General features: G+C 44.7%; 1 protein-coding gene across 12 annotated transcripts in view; it reads right to left on the reverse strand.

Moving 5' to 3' along the window:
- The window catches only part of ZNF280D (zinc finger protein 280D), a 155985-nt gene that overhangs the window by 20436 nt on the left and 114575 nt on the right, over nt 1-20974 (reverse strand). For all 12 annotated transcript variants that reach the window (XM_059714702.1, XM_059714705.1, XM_059714704.1 and 9 more), the window contains 7 exons: nt 15464-15621; nt 14654-14754; nt 14402-14548; nt 13556-13690; nt 11253-11512; nt 9267-9407; nt 963-1025 (listed from right to left, as the gene is read on the reverse strand). In XM_059714702.1, the coding sequence (XP_059570685.1) occupies nt 963-1025; nt 9267-9407; nt 11253-11512; nt 13556-13690; nt 14402-14548; nt 14654-14754; nt 15464-15621 (1005 nt within the window). The remainder of the gene's footprint in view (nt 1-962; nt 1026-9266; nt 9408-11252; nt 11513-13555; nt 13691-14401; nt 14549-14653; nt 14755-15463; nt 15622-20974) is intronic.

Genomic DNA, 20974 nt, shown 5'->3' on the forward strand with positions numbered 1-20974 from the left:
TGCAGCCACTTGGAGCCCATGCAGGGCTGCCTGTGCCTGCTCTCCATTGCCATACAGTGAAAAGTCAGGACAGCCCCACAGGGGTTGCAAGTGGCTGCAGTGGGAAGCGCTGGCCACAGGGAGGGGGAGCAGCCGCTTTGCCCCCCGCACTGAGCACCAGTTTGTTCCCTGCCTGTTGCTGCTGCTTCACCCAGATGGGTGAGCATGGGATCAGGGCTGTGCACTGGTCCCCACTTGTACCGCGAGGCTGGGGCAGAGGCACTGGGAGTAAACAGGTGCGCAGGAGCCAGCAGCAGCCAGACAAGAGTGTGGGGCCCACATTGGTGTCCCGGGGCCAGCACCAGTGGGGCCCAGAGCAGGGCGGCAGGAGCATGGGGTCCTGGCCAGCAGGGGAGGTCTATGGAGGCAGCTCAGCTCCCCCCTCTCCCTGCTGGTGCAGTTCAACCTGGCTCCACAGACCCCTGCCAGCCCACAGCCCATGCTCCTACCAGCCCACTCTGGGTCCTGCTGGCGCTGGCCCTGGGACATCGACACAGGCCCTGCACGCTGCTCACTTCCACTCCTCTCCACCCCTGGGGCTCAGCAGGAGCTGGCCTGGCCCCAAGGACTGGACAGGAGCCAGGGGCAGATAAATATTAATTTTTTAAATTTTTTAGGAGCCCAGCAAGCTGGATAGAATGGCCTGGTGGGCTTGGATTCAGCCCATGGGCCATACTTTGCCCACCCGTGCACTAAATGTATTTTGGGTTGCTCTCCCACAAGTGGCTTCACTTTCCTCCCAAGACCATTCTCACTTCCATGCTGCTTCCAGCTTGTGACAAACCACAAAATCAGGAGTTCCTCTGTTTGAGTTTTGACTACTGGGCTCTCAGAATACTACCTCAGCAACCAGACTGTAAAAAGAAACAACAACAACAAAAAAACTACAAACCCTTAAAAATGCAACTGAAAATAAGAATTACCTCAGCACTTCTGAATGTTTTTTATAGATCCAAAATCTTTTACTTGGACGAGCACTGTGAAAACTAGAAAAAGGAGCAAAGGTTATTATTTAAACTAATTTTTCATCTAGATAGGAAATCTTCTGCGGTGAAGTATTCCAAAGAATTATCACCACTATAAATGGCCTCCACTTTGATTGTTTAAAAACATAAAAGTAAAGGGATTTTAATGCACACTCTTTTATGCAGGACTGCACTGTTCTGCAGTGGTAGACTTGATACAGAATTACAAATAAGTTACAGTTCCATGTACCATATACCCTATTCCAAAGGCAAAAAAGTAGACCAAAAATTTAACAAAATCACTTGCATTAAGTATTCAAGATAAGACTACCAGTAAAAAACAGAAACAAACAAATAGAACTCCAAATACATTGAAACTATAGATTGAAACTCCCTTATTCTTTTCAATTCATCTATTTAATAGGCCTGTGCGAAGCAATTAGTATTCACTTTGGATTCAAGTTCAGCCGATTTGGGGGACAGTGATTCAGTTCAGTGATTCGAATCACTGTCCCGAATCGATTAGGCTGAATTGGACCCCCTGCCCACTCTCCCAGCCTCATCAATGTCTGTCCTGCCTGGCCCTCTGCTCTTTTTTTTTTTTTTTTTTTAAAGCCCCAGACTCACCAGATGCTGTCAGGTTGGGGCGGGGGGGGGGGGGGGTATGATCCCCGCTGCACCCCACTGCCCCACACTGCGTGTGAGGCTCGGCCACAAGCTCCCAGCCCCCCCATCCCCTTGGCAGCCCTGCCTGGCTCCAGCTCCCAGCTCTTAAAAAAAAAAAAAAAAAAAAAAAAAGCCCTGCACTCACTGGCTCCTGCCAGGCAGGGGGGGAGGCGCACCCCACTGCCCCACGCTGCAGGGTGGGACGCTCTGCCATGAGCCCCCAGAAGACCCGAGGCTGCTGCAGCAGCCAGTGAGTGCGGGGCTTGTTTGTTGTGTTTGTTGTTTTTTTTAAGAGCCAAAAGCTGGTGCCTGGCGGGGCAGCCATTGAGGGGGCTGGGAGAGCAGGCAGGGGCTGGAGGCTTGTGGCAGAGCCCCTGATGCAGTGCGGGGCGCTGGAGATTGCCACCGCACCCCGCCTGGCAGTTGCTGGTGACTAGGGGCTTTTTTCTTTTGTTTCTTTTTTTTTTTTTTAAAGAATCAGGGGCTGGGGCCAGGTGGAACAGCCATGGGGTGTGGGGCCGGGAGAGCGGGCGGGGGTCAGGGGATGGGGCCTAGCAGGGGTCCCCCAATGGTGCCCTCCCTCCTCCTCCAGCCCCCCCACTCCCTACTTAACAGCATGCAGTCCAGGCCCAGCTCCCTGTGGCAGCGAGCAGGGACTGTCCAAATCTCCGAAGCTCTCCAAATCTTTTTCAAATCGATTTGGAGAGCTTCAAATTGATTCAGACCTTTTTACTGGCCTCCTGATTTGAATGATTCAGGGATTTGGCAGCCGAATCAGGCCGAATCTCCTCTGCATCAAATCAGCACCCAAAGCTTCGCACAGCCCTGCTATTTAATGAACTGTCAGTACTTTTCAATCACAACTAGGAGTACTAACAAATCTAGTTTTTTAAGATAAAACTATGACTCACTATCATACAAGTCATAATATGCCATTACCATAGCGTTAAAGATAAAAAAAACTTTAATTTTTATTTATACATGAAGCAGTAACTAAGTAATTTGTTGAAAAACAAAGGCCCAAGAAGGTATTCTGAGCTTTTGTAGTTTTATTATTTTAACACCAATTACAATAATTTAAATATCTGTTCTCCCCCTTACTAGCTTACCAGTCTGCTATCTCTACTATGCCTCAGAAAGTCAAAGTTTCTGGGCTATATATTCATATACCTAGCTTATAAAATTTAAAAATGTGGGAATATATTCTTCATGTAAAAAAACAAAAATGAAAAAGCATTTCTCATTTTAGGACAATCTATTAAACTACAAGCCACAGGAAAGCATGAATATGTCTGCTGTTGGCAGATGAAACTCTCCTATTAATTGTCTAGAAACCAACAACTTTATATCACAACCAGTCACTTTAATCAAGCCAACATGGATACTTATACCACTAATATAAATCTGTATCTACAAGTATCTAAGTATGCACACAAACAAAAAGTTAAAAGAGCATTATTAAGGTGCCAAATTCTAGCACCGAGCAATAATTCAGAAATGCTAGAATTAAAGCCATGCTGTATTAAATTGAACTGTCAAGATCCATGCCTCATTCAGTGCACGCATTTAAGTGCTTACTTAATGTGTAGACATTCAATATTATGTTTTACTCTCTTTTGTTCAATGCTCAGTGTTTGGTCCCTTGATGACCAATGATCTCTTGTCATAGAAGTTTCACATGTATTATTACCTGCACACTAGTCTAATGTTGCACAGAAAACATAACTATTAGTTTCTTCACCACAGTATAAAAGTACTTCACAAATATACTGTATTTACTCAAATACAGGACACCCCTAATTATAAGATGACCCCCCCCAATAATTAGATTCTATATGTGGATAATTTATCAATTTGATATCATTTTCCAGGTACAGATTCTAATATTAGATGTCTGCCTTGAAGCTGTCCCCCTCCCACTGCTACAGTAGGGAAAATAAATCTGGGAGGTGAGTTAACCCCTTTGTCCCATCCATTTCCTCCTCCCCCCACCCTCCAAGTTCTTCCCTGTGCCTTATTCTAAGACCCTTCTGTCCCTGAGCAAATGGAAGTAAGGAACAAATTTGAAAAAACTGACCTTGAAATAAACATAGGTGTAGCAATTTAGATATAGTATTCACATACTTAGTTAACTCAGAAATTACATTTCATAGATTTCATAGACATTAGGGCTGGAAGGGACCTCGGAAGATCATTGAGTCCAGCCCCCTGCCCAAAGGGCAGGAAGTCAGCCGGGTTCGTAGGATCCCAGCAAGATGAGCATCCAGTTTGCTCTTGAAGGTATTCAATGTAGGCTCTTGAACCACCTCCGGTGGCAGGCTGTTCCAGACCTTGGGGGCTCGGACAGTAAAGAAATTCTTCCTTATGTCCAGCCTGAAACGGTCTTGTAGTAGTTTATGACCATTCGACCTAGTCATCATCCCTTGGGGCGCTCTGGTGAACAAACGTTCCCCCAGATACTGGTGGTCACCCCTGATAAACTTGTAGGTGGCCATCAGATCACCCCTGAGCCTGCGCTTTTCCAGGCTAAAGAGCCCCAGGGCTCTCAGCCTGTCATCGTAGGGTATGCTTCCCTGACCTCTGATCATGCGCGTGGCTCTTCTCTGGACTCTCTCAAGCTTCTCCACATCCTTTTTAAATTGTGGAGCCCAAAACTGGATGCGGTACTCCAGCTGCGGCCTCACTAAGGCCGAGTACAAGGGGAGAATGACGTCCCGGGATTTGCTTGAGAAGCATCTTTGGACGCAAGCCAGCGTTTTGGTCGCTTTACTAGCTGCAGCATCGCATTGCAGGCTCATGTTCATCTTGTGGTCAATGATGACCCCCAAGTCTCTTTCTTGCATAGTGTTAGTCAACATAGCACTGCCGAGCCTATAAGGATGCTGCGGGTTTTTCTTCCCAAGGTGGAGAACCTTGCATTTATCGGCGTTGAACACCATCAGATCCTTGTCCGCCCACTTGCTGAGCCTGTCCAGGTCAGCCTGGATCACCCGCCTGTCTTCTGGTGTGGATGCTTTTCCCCAAAGTTTGGTGTCATTGGCGAACTTGGCCAGGCCACTTCTGACTCCAGTGTCCACATCATTAATGAAGATGTTGAACAGTATGGGTCCAAGGACAGAGCCTTGGGGGACCCCACTGGTCACAGGACACCACGATGAATGACTTCCATCAATTACTACCCTCTGGGTCCGACCCCGGAGCCAGTTTTCCAGCCAGTGGATCGTGGAGGACCCAAGGCGACAATTGGCCAGTTTCTCTAAGAGGTGATTATGGGAAACCAGGTCAAAGGCTTTTTTGAAGTCAAGATATATGACATCAATCTCTTCTCCCTTGTCCAGGTGATAGGTCACCTGGTCGTAGAAGGAAATGAGACTGGTCAAGCAAGACCTACCCGCAACAAACCCGTGCTGGCTATCCCTTAAGATGTTGGCGTCGGCCAGTCCATTAAGGATGGCCTCCTTAATAAACTTTTCTAAGATCTTCCCCGGGATAGAAGTCAGGCTAATGGGCCTATAGTTAGCCGGATCCACTTTCCTCCCTTTCTTGAAGATAGGCACCATATTGGCCTTCCAGTCTTTGGGCACTACACCAGAGCGCCAAGAGTTTTCAAAGATCCGCGCTAGAGGCTGGGCTATGATGCTCGCCAGCTCCTTGAGTACCCTGGGGTGAAGATTGCCAGGGCCGGCTGACTTGAAAGTATCCAGCTTCTCAAGATGTTCCTTCACGAAGTCAGCATCAATGGAGGGCAGGGGATCACCCTCACCCGGACTTCCCTGTCCCGTAGCGGGCATGGGCGTCCCATGGGACTGAAGAAAGACCGACGCAAAGTACCTATTTAATAGGTTGGCTTTTTCGTGGGCGTCAGTTGTCAGTTGCCCCATCTGGTTCAGCAGGGGTCCAACGTTGCCCCTGCTTTTCCTCCGGCTCCCCACATATCTGAAAAAGGACTTTTTATTGTCCTTGATGCTCAAAGCTAGCTGGAGTTCAGTTGCAGCCTTTGCTTTCCTGGTCTGCTCCCTACAGGACCGGACCAGTGCAGAATAATCCTCCTTGGAGGTGACTCCCATCCTCCATCCTTTGTAGGCCTTTCTTTTTAGCCTCAGGAGGTCTGCTAGGTCCCTGGAGAGCCAGGGGGGCTGCTGTGCCCTCTTGCTGCCTTTCCTCCAAGATGGAATAGACTTAGTTTGTGCATTGAGGATCGCTCCCTTGAGGAGCAGCCACTCTTGAACTCCCCTCTCTCCGTGGTCATGGTCCCTTAGGGCCTCACTGACAAGCCTCCTGAGCTTGTCAAAGTCAGCTTTCCTGAAGTCAAGGACTTCCGTGTTGCTGACTGACTTGCCAGCTTTTCGGCGGATGGTGAAGGTGATCAGCTCGTGGTCGCTGTCATCCAGCTTCCCATCGATCACTAGGTCGCCGACTAGGTCATCCCCAGTAGCCAGCACCAGGTCGAGCAGCGCTTTGCCTCTCGTTGGCCCATAGACTTCTTGAGTCAGGTAGAGGTCATCCACGCACTAGAGGAAGCTTTGCGACCGCTCAGATTTTGCTGAGCTTTCCTCCCATGAGATGTCTGGGTAATTGAAGTCACCCATGACAACCATGGTCCTGGAGCATGCGGCCTCAGCCAGTTCCCGGACAAACTCCTGGTCAAGCTCAGGACTTTGGGTGGGAGGTCTGTAGTAGACTCCCACCATTGTGTCCCCTGTGCCGTGTTCCCCACGGATTTTAACCCAGAGGGTCTCCAGCCGTCCACCCTGGTCACCAATATCGGCTTGCAGGGACGTGTAGCTTTCCTTAACATAGAGAGCTACACCCCCCCCCCCCCCTTTTCTCTACATGATCCCTTCTGTACAGGGTATAGCCATCTATACCCGTGGTCCAGTCATGGGTGGAGTCCCACCAGGTCTCCGTTATCCCTATGACATCATAATTATTTGCATTGAGCAGGAGGCTGAGTTCCTCCTGCTTATTCCCCAAGCTCCTGGCATTTGTGTACAGGCAAGCAAGTGCCCCCTGGGGGGCTCCTTCCTTGCCCACAGATTTTGCCAGGGCTGGGCTCCTTTAAGTGCCTTGACCTGCTGGCTTTGCAAGGATTGCTCAGCGGGCCAGCAGTGGCGGTAGTCCCCCCGTCCCCCAGCAGGCTTAGTTTAAAGCCCAGTGGAGCAGGTCAGCCAGTCTGCCTGAGAAGAGCCTCCTCCCTAGGGGAGATAGGTGGAGGCCATCTCTTCCCAGCAGCTCGCTGCCTCTCTCGCCAAAGAGCGGGCTGTGGTCATGAAAGCCAAAGCCTTCCCGACGACACCAGCGCCGCAGTCTTTGGTTGACCACGTGGATCCTCCTCTCCCTCCTTGGCCCATAGCCTGAGACTGGGAGGATCGACGAGAACACCACCTGTGCCCCCAGACCCTTTAGCCCCGCTCCCAAATCCCTGTAGTACCTCATGACCTGGCTGGGAGCGCTCCAAGCCGTGTCATTGGTGCCCACATGAATTAGGAGCATGGGATAGTGGTCTGTGGGTTTAAGGAGCTCTGGGATCCTCTCCGCAATGTCCCGGATGCGGGCCCCCGGGAAGCAGCAGACTTCCCGGGCTAAGGGGTCGGAGCGGCAGATTGCCCCCTCAGTCCCCCTCAGGAGAGAGTCTCCCACAACAAACACCCTACGTTTTGTCTTGGGGAGAGCAGGGGTGGGAGCTGCAGTTGTATATGCAACTGCATATAATTTACTTGTTTTGACAATTGCTGCAAATTGTAGCACAGGTTCTCCATAAACATACTTTTAAATAGCACTTTAGCACCTACTTGCATATAACACAAACTATGCATGATATCAGTCCAAAGCCAAAAGGCTTATGATTTACCATACAGTTCACTGGGCTGGGCTGGACTGGGCTCCAGCAGAGACAACAGTGTTTGAATTTCTGGTAACCCCACAGGCTCAGCACTGCTCAGTATGTTGGTGTACTCCAGATACCCCTCAACAAAGGAACCACGTGCTAATTAGTCCCCTATTCATGACTGGAACTGGGTGTTCTTGCCATGAGTCCTGGGATCCTCCAAAAATTTATATTCAGACAAGGCACAAGACAACCTAGTCTGGCTTCATTTCATGGAGGGTGGGGGCCACACTAATCATGTGCAACAGGCTGAGAGAGGGGCTGAAAGAGGGATTCTCTGTGAACTATTTGGGGCCCGGGGCCCTGTTTGTTAATATTTGCCAGACATTTAAGGCTGGTAAAAAACAGGAATCACTGGAAAGGGGAAAGAAAGGCACAGTTCAGCTGTGGGAGGGAAGAGGAAGTTGGAATGTATGTAACGTAGTGGCTCAGTATGATTTGAAAAAGAGTCAGCACTAAAGGGGAATGTATTCAATGGGCACCATACATCTTATTCAGATAGATGGCACTGACCTTTTCTTGTGGTAGGTTTCCATCAGCATCTCAGCCTTTTGGTTAAGATCAAACTGTTGTGCGGGGTTTTCTATATACTCTGCTTTTTAAGTGTCATGCCCCTCCCTCCCTTTTCCACCTCCCCCACACTTGGGCTTAGTTGGTGTATGTTTCATTTGCAGCTTATTTGCATTCCCACCCCTACCACCATCCTCTACTATGTAGACCCTGCTTGGGTCTTTCTGTATTTTCCTGTGCTTTGAACTCTGTCATTTAAACTTTAATGTTTTCTAATAAATTAGATTTTTGGCACTAAAGTGGAGGTTGTCACAGCTGGCTCTGGCACTCCTGGTGCCAGTGTGGTATTGCAGTACCTCCAGGCCTGCTGCACTGGCCCAAAGATAGGGAATCTATATAATGTGGTTTCTATGTATGCAAATGTAGAACAATGGCCTTTTCACCTATGTTGATTGAGGGAAAAACACCTTGTCTTAAACTTCAGTAAATACGGTAAATAAACTTACTTCCCTAAACCGCCTTTTGTAATAAGTATTACTTTTCTAGATGGGCACATGAAACACAGGGAGTAAGGAAAATAGCCACTTATTTTAGGGACCTTATTTGAGATACCTACGTCTTGCCTTCATGATACAGCATGTACTATCTTCAAAACATAAGTCTTACTGACATCAGTTTTAGACATTTCTGCAAATAAAACCTCAGGGTCTCATGTCAGAAATGCAGAAAATGAGAAATTCTCACTTGCAACTCTAAAGTTTGACCAACGTTACACAGACAATGCAGCAGAAATAGTGAAGCAATAATATTTTTAGGATGCCATTCAACTGCTAGGAATTATCAGACCATCCTGTTTCTTGGCCACCCTGACCTTCCCCTCAATACGCAGGCCCTAATTATAACATGCACCTGACATTTTTAAAGAAGAATCAAAACAGTGGATTTAGTTTCCTATCTTCTATTAATATCAATTTGATATCATTCCTGCCTGTGGCAGGGGGTCAGGCTAGATGATCTGTTCAGGTCCCTCCTGACCCTAGCTACTATGAAACTATATTAATTTAAAGGGAGATACCACTTTCTCTCCTTCAACTCCATGTGAAATACAAAATAAAACTCATACAAACACATAACACACCATTTTATATGTTTAAGAAAAATTTAGAAATCATGACTATTAAATTTTGAAAAGCTCTTACCTCATCATATGATTCACATAGGCTTTGCTACAGCTAGTATTATATCTGCATAAGCTACAATGGACGTAAGTTGGAAAATGACTTGCAAAATCTTTTATTTCTGAGTAACACTCAATGCATTTATGAACTCCTAAACGATACCTAAACAGTAATAAAAAAACACAAAAATACTGTTACCATTAATATATTAAGATGACATGCATACTCTCAAAATTCTAATTTTAAGCCAATATTCAGCTTGTCTAGACAAAAAAGGAATTATAAAAATGTGTTAGCATATTTTAAACCATTTAATGTCTACTGAAAATCTTGTTAGCTCAAATATATACCCATATTTTGCTCTAATTACATAAGAACGTAGTGATTTTAAAACCAATTTAAGTTACCTACAAGGTAAACTCTAAAAAGTTATCTTTCCTCCTTGTTCTACACATTTCATTATGCATAAAAAAGCCTGAGGCTTTCCTTCTACCCTTGATACTCACCTCCCTCAAAGTCCTTATGAACTTTAAAAAACAAAAAACACTAAGCCTTAAATTAGGAATACTAATTGGATTGTCCCTAATTTTGCCAGGGGTTCTAGAATTGTAACTAATGAGTTTCATATCTTGGGAAAAACTCCCCTGCACTGAGGGGAGGGGCAGAGGGGGGCAAATGGGTGGAGAGTAAAGGAAGAGGAGGAGGAAAGTGCTGGAGATATGGGGTACAGGTGAGGGCAGGAGGAAGATCGCAGTCCTAGAGGACCTGGGTATCCCCACAACTGGCTCCTCTATCTAGGTGGGGCAGGGATGTTCAAGCAAAGCCTAGAGGGCTCTGTGTGCAGGGGGAAGGGGATGTGCCATTCTGGCACTCCCAAGTCGGCCCCCAGAGCTGGTACATCATTTGCCCTTCCTTAGTTTCACTACTGAGAGATTTTGTTGGGCATCTCAGAACATGAACATCATGAAATGTAGCACTTTAACTAAAAGGCTGAGGCTCATAATCTTTAAATCCTTTATGCCAAAGATTATTCAATTAAGTAAAATAACAAAGAATGAAAAAATAAGTCTTAGACTAATCATCCCATCTTCTCAACTGCTAAGCTTTCACTCCCCACTTCTGGAATAATTTGTTAGTTATCCAGTCATCAAAGACCTTCTTGGACAGACAAGACCTGAACACAGATCTTTTTCCCCCTCACAGATCACTAATTAATATTTAGCATTTTTAATATTTAGTGTCCCCCAAAACACACACACACACACACACACACACACACACTCTAAATTTAGTAAAATGCTAGTCATTTCCATGTCAGCTATTCTTCTATTGCCAAGAACCACTGCCACCAAAACAATATTAACATACAAAGGGTAGGGGCAAGTGTATGTTTTGGGGCCTTTAAAAGGGTGGGGGAGCTGCTGCTGCTTGGGAATGAGGAGCAGCTGTTATGCTAAACCTGCTACCTCTGCAAGATCCTGTAGCCATGTAAGTTAAAATCACCCTAGCTCTCACCTTAAATGAATCAGAGTTAAAAGTTGGAATAGTTTTGCTGCATTTGTATGCTGGTAGAAGTAGTTTTCAACCTTTTTTCATCTGAGGACCCCTAACAAAATTTGAATGGACGTGTGGACCCTTTTGGAAATTTCAAATGGAGGCAAAGATCCCTCTGAATTATAAGTATGGGTATTTGCATACTTTTGACTGATCACAGTAATCTTCTGCAGGCTCGTTAGACACAATCGGCAGGAGTCTGCAGGGCACAGGTTGAAAACCACTGCCCTATTGAATCATGCAGTTATGCCCTGACAGCTTGTATCAGTATCATTTAATAGCAATGTAATTGTTGCATATCTATACCTAGTGTTTTCACTAAATCTACTGTCCCAACTGAACATCACAAAAACCTATGTATTTTAATCTTAATGGATCTTAATCAACTAATCTTTAATTAGCTTTAAGTATATTAAAGATATATTTTAAAATTATTAAGTCAAATATTTTTACCTTAGATTATACAATGCTGTATTTGCAACTTTATTTTTTTTTTTGCTGGTGTTGCTACTGTTGGTCCATGTGTTTTGCTTCTTCGGTATAGTTGACGGTTTTGATTTTGACTTTGTTTTATTTGAATTAGATTTGTTATGATTTTTAGTGTTTGTATTTTTAGTTTTAGGAGACAACTGAAATGTGGAAGTGCTTGTGCTAACTGAAGATGTAGCAGATGATCCAGACTGAAGAGGTCCAACAGAAGCTCGAATAGTAACCTAAGAAACATAGAATAAAAGGAAATGTCTTTAAAAAAAGGTTTTAAAGTAAATAACCCCATTTTAAAGTTTTGAAACTCCAGCTTACATAGGATCAAGTCTTTCATGCATCCTGCAGAATCTGCTCATGTCACCAAAGCACAACAATAGCTATTGTTAGGAAAATGTTGCTTCATAAGAACTGGATGCTGAATTATATAATTTTCTACTAATTAAGGAAGTATTCTGGTTTTTGCCAAACAAGGAATATGGGTAGCAAAAAGGTAACAGAGCAGAAAGTTCTAAATAAATTAAGTATAACTTTTATTACTGAGTCTTCAGGGCATGCCTTTTGTTTTTTTTAATAATTTATGCTATCATCACTGAAGTTTGAAATCTGTCCTAAGGGTTTATTAAAAGGGTATACAGTTGTCTACAGGCGCACTGGTGAACTCAGACTGGTGGGATGGTAGACCATCCCACAGGAGCAGAGGAGGTGGGGAGGGGGCGGTTTACAGCCACTCCCATGGGACGCTCTACCGCCCCGACCAGTCTGAGTTCACCAGTCGCACCTGGCTGCTAAGCAAAACTATGAAGTACAATAATTACACAGCTTAAGAAACATGGTTCAACAGGGACATGTATAGTTCTACAGGGACTGAAAATGAGAAACAGTGGGTACGTCTACATGTAAAATTAATTTGAGACAAACAATGGCGCAATCTGCGCTGGAGTTTTTTGTTCCTGGACACAGCATTTACATGTACATGCGGAAATGTAACATGTTGAAACAGGGTGGTGCAAACACAGCTGGCAGGGGGCTCCAGGGGTCAGCCTGCCAGCTTGGGGCTCTTCCTGACTGGATCAACATGCTGCAGAGGGGCTGGCTGGGGCATGAAGGTGCTATAGTACAGGGCTAGGTGGCAGACAGCTCCATATTGTAGCACCCTCATGCCCCAGCCACTGTCTATACATGCATCGTGACAGAGTAAATAACTCCATCATAGAACAGTACTTCTATTGAGTAGTACTATCCTATGGCAGAGTTAATTATTTTACTCCAGTCTAATAGCACTGCTTGTGTAAACAGTGATGCTTTACCGGGAGGGTAGCAGGGTAGTAAAACACTGGAACAGGTTACCCAGAGAGGTGGTGGAAGCTCCATCCTTGGGGGTTTTCAAAACTGGGCTAGACAAAGCTTTGCCTGGGATGATTTAGTTGGGGTTGGTCCTGCTCTGAGCAGGGGATTGGGCTATATGACCCCCTGAGGTCCCTTCCAACTCTAACTTCATATGATTCTAATTAAGCAACTCTACATTAAGCGTCTCATGTAGATGCACCCAGTATGGTCAAGTTCATCAACTTCCCCCAGATCTACTAGCTAACACCCACCAATTCCATAGGTTTTCCTCACATGGAGTACAGGTCTTCAGACCTGCCAAAAGTGGGTATTAAAAAAGAAAAACTGCTAATCCTACAGGGAAATACTCATCTAACCAGCTAGTTTTCACTCATTCTGCTTCTTCTTGAGGAAGGTCAACCAGAGCTGCTATACATACCAATCAACAGCAAGGTTCCCTCAAAATATGTAGCAGGTAGGGTTCTCTTTTTAAACATAGAACTGTACAACTAACCAAGGAACAGCAACTTTTGTCCCCTGCTTGGTTGTTGCCATTTGCCTCCATACCCCATGCAAGCTAAGAAAAGGTGAAGATTCTCTGCTATTGATGCTATATTCTATACAGCCAACCAAGCTGGAGTCCGTGTTTTTTCCTCAGGAAAGAAAAAGAAAGGCAGAGCCAGCAGTTTGACAAAGCAGTAGGACACACCTCATACCAAAAAAAGAAAAGTGATGGTTGGACTACTATTTCTGTATGTTGCAATTTACATATGTGGAGAAAGACATGAGATTCATAGCAACTTTAGGGATAGAAGATAGTATTAAGTGACAATATTCATTGTCATGGGCAGGAAAGGAGAATTTCTCTTTCTTCTTTTCCTAATTATTACTCTACCCAGATAATTTTTCCTACTTTTCCCTCTATTTATATCAAGTAAGCTTACTTTAGTTCCGGGAGGCAATCCTTCTAATTGCTTAGGTTTTCTAAATGTCCGATGATGCTGAGTCTTGTGATCCATTTTCTCTTTGCATGTCAAAAACTGCAGTCTGCACTTAGTACAACGGTATATTCCTTTTTTCTTTTAAAAATGGAAGACAATCTATAGTAAGCAGGAATCTTTTGATTAACTGAAACTCCCATATTAACTTATCCTGAGTAATTACAACCCCATTATTAAAATTAGAAAGTCAATCCCTTAATAATCCTATAAGCCAAAATACTGTAAAACAGACCAGAAAGTAACTAGAAAGTAAAGTGCTTTGAAAATGTAAAACACTTTTGAAATGTAAAGCACAGTACATAAGTACTATGAAGCTGTACTATCTGGGTTATCAGTTTGAAGACATCACAAGTAAAAAATAACTACTCAAGGATCCTGTAGCTGCTCCCCTTTGATTTAGTCGAAGTTTTGTCATAGACTCAAGTAATGAGATAATGCATGCATTCTTTCACAGATGTGCAATGATGTTTAGCTGTGTAGCTACTTTCACTGGTAATAGAAGTTACCCACCAAAAATGCTCACATGTCAATGCAGAGGAGATCTCTCAATGGAACAAACTGTTTATTTACATCACTCCAAAGAAAATGGGCCAAAATTTTAGACAGAAACTTTTTCTCATTAATTTATTTACCTGTAATATTTTCAAACTTAGCTATTGTCTCTATATCAATAATTATACAAACAACTACATACTAAGATATTTTCAGAGTGGATGATACATGTTAATATTACACTTTGCTTTTTAGCCATACTTCTAGAATGTGAAGGGACAAAAAATAACTGCTTACCTGATGCTTCATATAATGATGCATGTATGGAGCTCCAATTTTTATCACTTTGAGACAAAATGGACACAGCAAATGTTTTGTGTTTTCATGAACAGTTCTAAAATGGGTTTCTACATCTGAAAAAGCTGAGGATCTATAATTGCACACCTAGAGACAGAAGCATAATTTAGCCTAATGAAACCTTAGCTTGACTTGAAAATGTTAATCAGGGGAAAAGAGCAGCTCAATACAAAACTGAACACTCTGAAGTACCTGGCAAACGTATGGCATTTCACCTGGCTTATGATTGTCCTTCATATGTTGCAAAAGAACTTGCTCAGTTTCAAAGGATAATTCACATATTTTACAAATAGCTGAAAAAGAAAGGCACAAAATCAACGCACACACCTTTGGGTTTGGAGACAGAAAATGGAGCATCATGTATAAATGGCTATACACAGACATAAAACAGTGCACATGCAATATAAAGATCTCTTAAACCTGTGGGGGCCAACCTTTTCAGCAGGTGTGCCACAAATTAGCCCCACAACTTCCCAAGTGCCACTCCAAACCCCTTCCCCTGCCAAATCAACTGCTCTGCTTTTTGCTCCCTGTCTGATCTGCTGTTCTGTTTCCTTCCCGGTGCTAACTGCCCAATTTGCTGCTTTGCTTTGTACTTGCTGCCCTTTCTGCCATGATGCTGCCTGTTCCTTCCCCAGTCTGCCATGAGCCATGCACAATGGCTGCCCATGCCACTCGTCTTACCTAGGCCACCTCTGTCTTAAACTGCAGATTCATTCTGCTCTCAAAACTAAGAGTACTGCAATGAGGAGTTCCTCGCAAAACCCATCCAGATTTCAAACTACAAGAAATCTGGCAACAGGAATTCCCAGTCACATTGGACTGGGACAAAAGTTGATAAACTAACTGATGATCAACCTCTCTCAAATTGCAATTTTTTTTTTTTCATGCAACAATGGTTTATCATGTCAGCTTTTACTCCCAGACTGCAAACTGCTAAAAAGAAAAAAAAATCTAAACTGTACAAACACTGTGATTAAATATAAAAGCAGCCTAACTTACTAGAAGATTCGTAAGGGGTGTGTGTACTTTCAATGTGGCACTGCAGCTGGAAGGGTGTGGGAAACTGACGATAACAGTGTTGACAGGTGGTGTGGCTTTCCCAACTTTCACTGCTCTGCTTCTCAAGCTCTAAGTGATGTTTCATGTGGTTCATAAACCTATAAATGATAGGGAACAGGTGCATAAGTTATGTTTAAACAAAAGCCATATGTGATGAGTCGGCATGCAACATGTAAAGTGAAGCCTTCAAAATGTTGTAAAAGCACTCTTGAGCTTTCCAAAATTATAAGAAATACGAGTACTCGTTACAATTCATTTCAAGTGTCACAATTTTCATAAACTGAAGATGAACTGAATGAGATTTCCTGAATATTAAGTAAAACATCCTACATATTAGGCAAGCTACAGTATTGTTATTTAAAGATTTTTTATAGCCTTGCCACTGATATAATTGCCATTTAATATGGAGCAGGCAGGAAGAAAAAATAATAAAAAAGTCAACCTGCCCCTCTTCCTCAAAACTTACTGCCCTACAAGAGTTCTGTAGAACTAAAGCTATGCAAAGCTTTGGTCACTGATTTGAGTCGGTGGAATTCGGCAGCTGAAACTCCGAATCCAAATCGAATCAGGAGACTCTTTAATTTCTCTGAATCGAATCAGAACCGTCTGAGTCAATTCGGAAAGATTCAGAACACAGACACAGCTTTAAATGTTTTTCCTACGTACCTCTAGGTACCAGGCAGTTCACGAATGCTACGACGCCGGGGCGGATGGAATGTCCCACGAGTGCCGGGGGGTCCCCAGCGTGCTCTGCAGCAGACCTAGAAGTGGACCAAAAGCACTTCCAATCCACTTCCAGGTCTGCTGGGGAGTGCCCTGGAGGGCCATCCCGCACCCCTCCAGCTCGGCAACTGGTGCCTCCTGGGTCTGGGGGGGGCCCCTGGGGTCCCCCCGCAGCCAATCACCGAGCCAGAGAGGTGCGGGGGCCCCCCCAGGCACTCAGTGGCAGGCCCAGAAGTGGACTGGAAGTACTTCCAGGTTTGCCACCAAGCACATGGGGGCCCCTCCCCCCATGCTCCTATGGGTTGCTTCTTCCGCCCCACCATCACAGCATTCATAAGCTGCACCTGGTACCTCGAGGTATGTAGAAAAAACATTTAAAGCTGTGTCTATGGCTGAATCGCTGATTCTCCGAATCAGCACTGAATCTTCAGATTCGCATTTGGCCTAATCGAATCAGGACAGTGATCTGAATCAACGAATTGAATCACTGTCCCTGATTCAGGCCAAATCAGAATCTGAAACAAATATGGCCCATTTCGCACACCCCTATGTAGAACTGCAGCTTCACAAGAAGCCTGAAGCTATCTAGTGTCAAAATTGGATCAGCAGTGAGGGTATTGGTAGCTGAATCCAGAAATCTTCTCCATCAACTCTGGTAATTCTAGAAGCTTTCTTGGTACAACATATCTTTAGGATAGATGATAATTTCTGAAGCTTTTAAAAGAAAGAATGTCACTACTCCAAAAGCTTTAGTGGTGTGATGAGATTGCCAATGATGTGTGTACAGTGAACATCCTAATAAAAAGGTCTGAAGGAGCTAGCCTAAACATCAATATAGATAGCCTTCTTACAGATCAGATGCCAAGTCACTTGGTATTTCCCTTGATGATAATTCTAAGATATGCTTGATGCTTTCCATACTTTCAAGAAAAGAACCCTTGCTACACATATCCTATAACTTAAGTTTTAGAATCTAAGAGAAAGGGGAACCCCACCCCAAAAAAGGAAGTTCATAGACAAGTCAATTCCTTTCCTTATGAGCAACATGGCAGAAGTGGATTTTTAAGAGAAACTTAAATGTGGAAAAAGTAATTACTAATGCATAAATACACTGGTCCGCATGAGCACAACGTAGGAGTCATGAATTTCACTATGAAGCCATGGAACATTCTTGGAGTTTTAATGTGAGCCGAGAGGAGAGAAAAAGTGCTTAATCAAAACCCACAATCCATCAATCAAAATGGTAACATCACCTAATATAATCATCACTCCCAGTTCTCCTCCACTTCTAAACCTCTGAAGTACAGGGGAGAAGGAGGAGGTGGCAGAAATGGCAACAGGGGTGTGTATTATTGATTACACCTACACCTCAATCATTCTCTCTCAAAGGTATCCACAGGTCCTGATGGTAGGAGACCCAGTCTAGCAAGTCAGGCTGTGTAGTCACGCTAGTCATAGCTAGTAAAGGTTACAGATTGGTAGATAATGACAAGGATAAGTCAGTTCTTGAGGAGTTAGTATTATTACTGTATATTAATTTCAGAAGACCATTACTGGAATACTGTATCTAGCACATGTGGATAAAATGGAAAGGATTCAGAAAAAGGCACAAAAAAGGTATACAAAAAGATTTGGTTTCAGTTAAAAGTTAAAGCAGCTCAGCCTTTTTACTTTATACTAGCAAAGGCTGAAAGACAACTTGCAGTCCAGAAAGACCTATATCATGAAAAGATTCCTGAAAAAGTAGAGGGTTATTTAATTAGCAAACAGACACATAACAAGATTCAATGGCTGGAAGTTTAAGCTAGACAAACAGACAAAAATTAAGTGCATTTTTTTCCACTAGCTTGCTTTGGAAGAGACATTCCCATGGCACCAGTGGTAATCCACAGTGGAAAACAATTCCAGAAAAATTAAAAGGAACCCATCCAACAGATTGTATAAGAACATCCTGGACAGTGGGAAAAAAAAAAAAAAAAGAAGAAACCTTGATGATGGCTCAGCATCTAAGGCAGGGGTGGGCAAAATACATCCCCCGAGCCAGAATGGCCTGGTGGGCTGGATCTATCTGGCCTGCAAGGCCCCTAAAAAATTAATTATCATCTGCCTCTGGCTATCTGTCAAAGATGACAAGGCACCAGTGGCAGCAGGACCCAGGGGGAGCTGGTGGCAGGACCCAGCAACTGCAGCAGTAAGACCCACCCAGCCCTGCCCCACCCCCAGCCCTCCCCAACCAACCGGAAGCCTCTGCCTAAGCAGAGGCTTCCAACCTTGCGACCCCAGGGCTGTTTCCCCCCTCCCTCCACCCATCCAGAAGTGTAACTCAGCTAAGAATGCAGGGGGGAGGGGAGGATGCCGGAGACTGTTCCAGTCCTTGGGGCCAGGCTGTGCCATCTCCCACTGTTCTACAGTCCTGGTGATGCAGCTGGGAACCACGTGGTGCTAGAGTGGTCGGCGGGTGGGCAGAGGGTGGTGAGAAGCAGCATCAGCAGGCAGGAAAGCTGGGAAATGGCAGTGGCAGCAGCAGTGAGTGGGTGGACAGGCATGAGTGCAGCGACAGCTAGGCAGGAGCATGGGGCCTACACCAATGCCCCAGGGCCAGGGCAGGGCAGTAGGAGTGTGGGGCCCGGGCTGGCAGAGCCCAGCACGGAGTCAGGCTGGGCTGTGTCAGCAGGGAGAGGGGGAAGCTGGTCCAGGTCCATAGAGCCCCTGCCAGCCTGGGCCCCTGCCAGTCCTGGCCCCAGGGGACCACCATGGGCTCCGTGCTCCCACCCAGCTGTCTCTGTGCTCACACCCACCCACCTGCCACCACTGCCCACCATTTCCCTACCCACCACCACCGCTTCTCCCCACCTCCACCCCCCGCCAGCCACTCTGGCACTGCACGTTTCTCAGACGCATTGCTGGGACCACAGGACACAGCAGGAGCTGACCCGGCCCACCCTGGCCCCCGTGATTCTTGGCTGGTTCTTTGCAGTGCTGGCTGGGCTAGGCTAGCTCCTGCTGCATTCTGTGGTCTCAGCCGTGCAGCTGGGAACAACGTGGTGCTGGAGCAACGAGTGAGGGGGAAACAGGGAAGTGGCAGCAGCGGGCAGGAAGATTGGGAAGCAGCAGGAGAAGGGCAACAGTGGCAAACGGGAGGAGGAAGCAGTGGCAGGTGGGTGGGAGCACGGGGCCTGCGCCAGTACCTCGGGGCCAGGAGCACAGAGCCCAGGCTGGCAGGAGCACTGGCAGCGGCTCCAAGCAATGAGGGAGGGAGGAGAGAGCGAGAGAGAAAGCGGACACCGTAGAGCGAGCAAGCAAGTGCAAGAGCGTATGTGTGTGTTTGAAGTGCGAGTCTCCCCCACACACCCCCCCTCATACTGCCATACCTGCACACCCCACACCCACGTATACCTCAGCCACCCTCCCACTCCACACAAGCCACAACCCTCCCCAGCCACACACACAGTCCCCCCGACAAATCCCATCACCACTCACACCACCACGCCTATCCAACTGCCCCACACACACCCCCCATGTACCCACAGCACCCCACAAACCTATGCCCACCCACCCATACCCTCCATGATATACAAGAGTAAGACTTCATGTTAAGCTATTATACTGGCTGGTGCAAACAAAGTCAAAAACATTTTTGTAAGTTTAAAGTGTGCCAGTCAATTTTGGCTAGAAGTAAAACTCCAAGATATGCATGTTTTGAAAACACAATCTGTTCACTAAAAAATGTAAAATATATCATCAATTAAGTTCATTAGTAAAATCAAGAATTTTGTTTAATAATCTTTTACATAAAAATATTCTTACGTTTTAGGACCATTTCCTATGGAGTATTCTCAAGAGGATATAAAAAAAAGAGAAGCTCTTATCGTATAGTAAAAGCTATTATGCATACAAAAAGAAAACTTTTTTCAATCCACATCAAATACTGTTTACAGTTTTTAAGATAAATTGAAAGGAAGGAAATGCCACAGCCAACAGCAACTATAAAACCATGAGAGTAAATCCTTTGAAGGCCTGACAGCATACAATATTTTCCAGCTGCTTAAAAAACAAATTACTAGTACTTTTACTTGTGACTTAGTTTTTAAGTGCATGTAATAGTGATTTTAATGCCTGCAATTACAAGAACCTTTTGTTTTATTTAATGATATGGGTTTAATGTTAGCAAAAATCTGTTCATTTTAACTAGCAGACTGTGCCCTTTGAAGGCATAGTCCATCTTTCAGCTTTACATTCTGCTACTTCAGCTTCCTTATGAGAAAGAACTATGACCTTAACTGCCAAAGCAACTGTGATACAAACTGGCCTACCTATTAAAACAGCTTACCAATGTTTTTTGCTGTATTTGAAAGTAAAGTTATTCAATCAAAAGAACAGTTCTTACATAGGGTAAACCACCAACTATTACTCACTGAGGATCCCTAAAGGGATTTATAGTGAAATCTACTGATCATGTCATCAATTTGGATGGCACACTGTAAGGAGGTAGTGACGTCCTGCTCTTTTCATTCCCACAGCACCATAACTAATCTAATTACAATTTACTACATAGTTTATCTTTTTAACCATTTTAATCTGTACAAAATTTAACTTACAACATTCACATGAAGTAGAAAAACATCTGATTTTACTTAAGACTGTAGTAATTTTATATTAGTTCTCCACAGCAGGAACAATTCTGACACCACAATTTAAACTTATTTTTGGTGACTAAATTACAGAAGT

The sequence above is a fragment of the Alligator mississippiensis genome, chromosome 11, assembly GCF_030867095.1.
Source record: "Alligator mississippiensis isolate rAllMis1 chromosome 11, rAllMis1, whole genome shotgun sequence".
Lineage (NCBI taxonomy): Eukaryota > Metazoa > Chordata > Crocodylia > Alligatoridae > Alligator > Alligator mississippiensis.